Source organism: Jaculus jaculus, chromosome X (assembly GCF_020740685.1).
Source record: "Jaculus jaculus isolate mJacJac1 chromosome X, mJacJac1.mat.Y.cur, whole genome shotgun sequence".
NCBI classification, from domain to species: Eukaryota; Metazoa; Chordata; class Mammalia; order Rodentia; family Dipodidae; genus Jaculus; species Jaculus jaculus.
This window is the reverse complement of record NC_059125.1, coordinates 43,087,676-43,089,564: the sequence shown is the minus strand read 5'-3', so window position 1 is coordinate 43,089,564 and position 1,889 is coordinate 43,087,676. Positions and strand designations below refer to the sequence as shown.

The window sequence follows — 1,889 nt, the reverse complement described above, 5'->3', positions numbered from 1 at the left end:
GGGATTTTTTTTTTTTTTACAAAAAATGTTCTATTTAGAAGACATGGCATTGTAAGGAAAAAATATTTAGAATCATCATTCTACAATTGTTCAATTTTGTGTTTTCTTTTTAACAACATTGTCTTTTTCAAAGAATGACAGTTAGCTGGTCACACGTGAATCATGTGTCCACACCTGACCGGAGGCCTCACACTTATGTTAAATTTGAACATTTTCTCACCTCTACTTGTAAGTTATCCCATTTATATTAATGCTTAAGAACTACATAGGCTTGTTTTAAACCTTTTTTGGGTTTTTTTTTTTTACTTGGTCAGTTATTTTTTTTTAATTTTTATTAACATTTTCCATGATTATAAAATATATCCCATGGTAATTCCCTCCCTCCCCACCCCCACACTTTCCCATTTGAAATTCCATTCTCCATCATATTACCTCCCCATTACAATCATTGTAATTACATATATACAATATCAACCTATTAAGTACCCTCCTCCCTTCCTTTCTCTACCCTTTATGTCTCCTTTTTACCTTACTGGCCTCTGCTACTAAGTATTTTCATTCTCACGCAGAAGCCCAGTCATCTGTAGCTAGGATCCACATATGAGAGAGAACATGAGGCGCTTGGCTTTCTGGGTCTGGGTTACCTCACTTAGTATAGTCCTTTCCAGGTCCATCCATTTTTCTGCAAATTTCATAACTTCATTTTTCTTTACCGCTGAGTAGAACTCCATTGTATAAATATGCCACATCTTCATTATCCTTTTTTTTTTTTGGGTTTTTTGAGATAGGGTCTCACTCTAGCCCAGGATGACCTGGAACTCATTCTGTAGATCTAAGCTGGCCTTAAATTCATGCTGATCCTATGACCTTGGCCTCCTAAGTACTGGGATTAAAGGCATATGCCACCATGCCTGGTTTGTTTTAAATATTTTAAAAACCTGAAATAAACTGCAGAATTTCCTAAGAGTAGAGGTATTCTGGTTAAGGATAAAAGTATGGTCAGGTGAAAAGCAAAATTAGTAATACAAATGCAATCCACAATAGGAAAAATAATTTTTCTCCAAGCCATTCTGTAGAGATGTGTCATTTCCAAGTCCCAGTGGAAGGAATGGTGTCACTTCCCAATTCTGTTGCTACAATGTGCCTGTAAGCTACCTTACTTCAAAACAGAAGCACATTTGCAGAATGTTGTACTGAGTAACAGCGCTGAAGGTAATTGTTACAGGCTCTCAAACTCTGTATTAAATGGTTGCATCTTAACTATTTATACAGCTCATTGGTCCAATAACATGAAAATAGAGAACAGCATCTGGAAAGTTATCTCATTCCATGTGCAGAGATAAAAGGGTTAACCATTCTTCCCAGTATTTCTGAAGGCAAGTCCTTGTTTACAGTGAAATATGATGGAAATTCAAGTGTTACTTTTTCCAGGCTACTGCATGAAAAGGATGCTGAAGGCCATCACTACACAGCACACTGTGACATATGGACTTTTTCGTTCACCAATTCTGGCACATTTCCAAAATATCCCCAACAATCCAGTCTTATTTCTGTCCAAGACGCTGGGTGCCAAGGACCGGATGTAAGCACAGGTACATATAAGCAGCAAGATGAAGGTCAGCAGACTCTGGAAATTGAAAATGGCAGACATAGTGACGCCGGCTGAGCCCCAGCCACATCACCCTTCCGGGCCCGCTCACTACAGGGAATTTTTGCACAGACTGTCTTTGTTTTTTTGTTTTTTTGTTTTTTTTAAATTTTTTTTTAAATTTTTTATTTATTTATTTGAGAGCGACAGACACAGAGAGAAAGACAGATAGAGGGAGAGAGAGAGAATGGGCGCGCCAGGGCTTCCAGCCTCTGCAAACAAACTCCAGACGCGTGCGCCC

At 38.3% G+C, this 1,889-nt stretch overlaps 1 protein-coding gene across 1 annotated transcript; it reads right to left on the bottom strand.

Moving 5' to 3' along the window:
- Positions 1 to 1,219: 1,219 nt before the first annotated feature.
- On the bottom strand, positions 1,220 to 1,651 carry LOC101616756 (protein kish-A-like). The gene has a single exon (XM_045141064.1). It carries the CDS (start codon positions 1,649 to 1,651, stop codon positions 1,433 to 1,435), a length of 219 nt encoding a protein of 72 aa, XP_044996999.1. The 3' UTR covers positions 1,220 to 1,432.
- Positions 1,652 to 1,889: the final 238 nt, after the last annotated feature.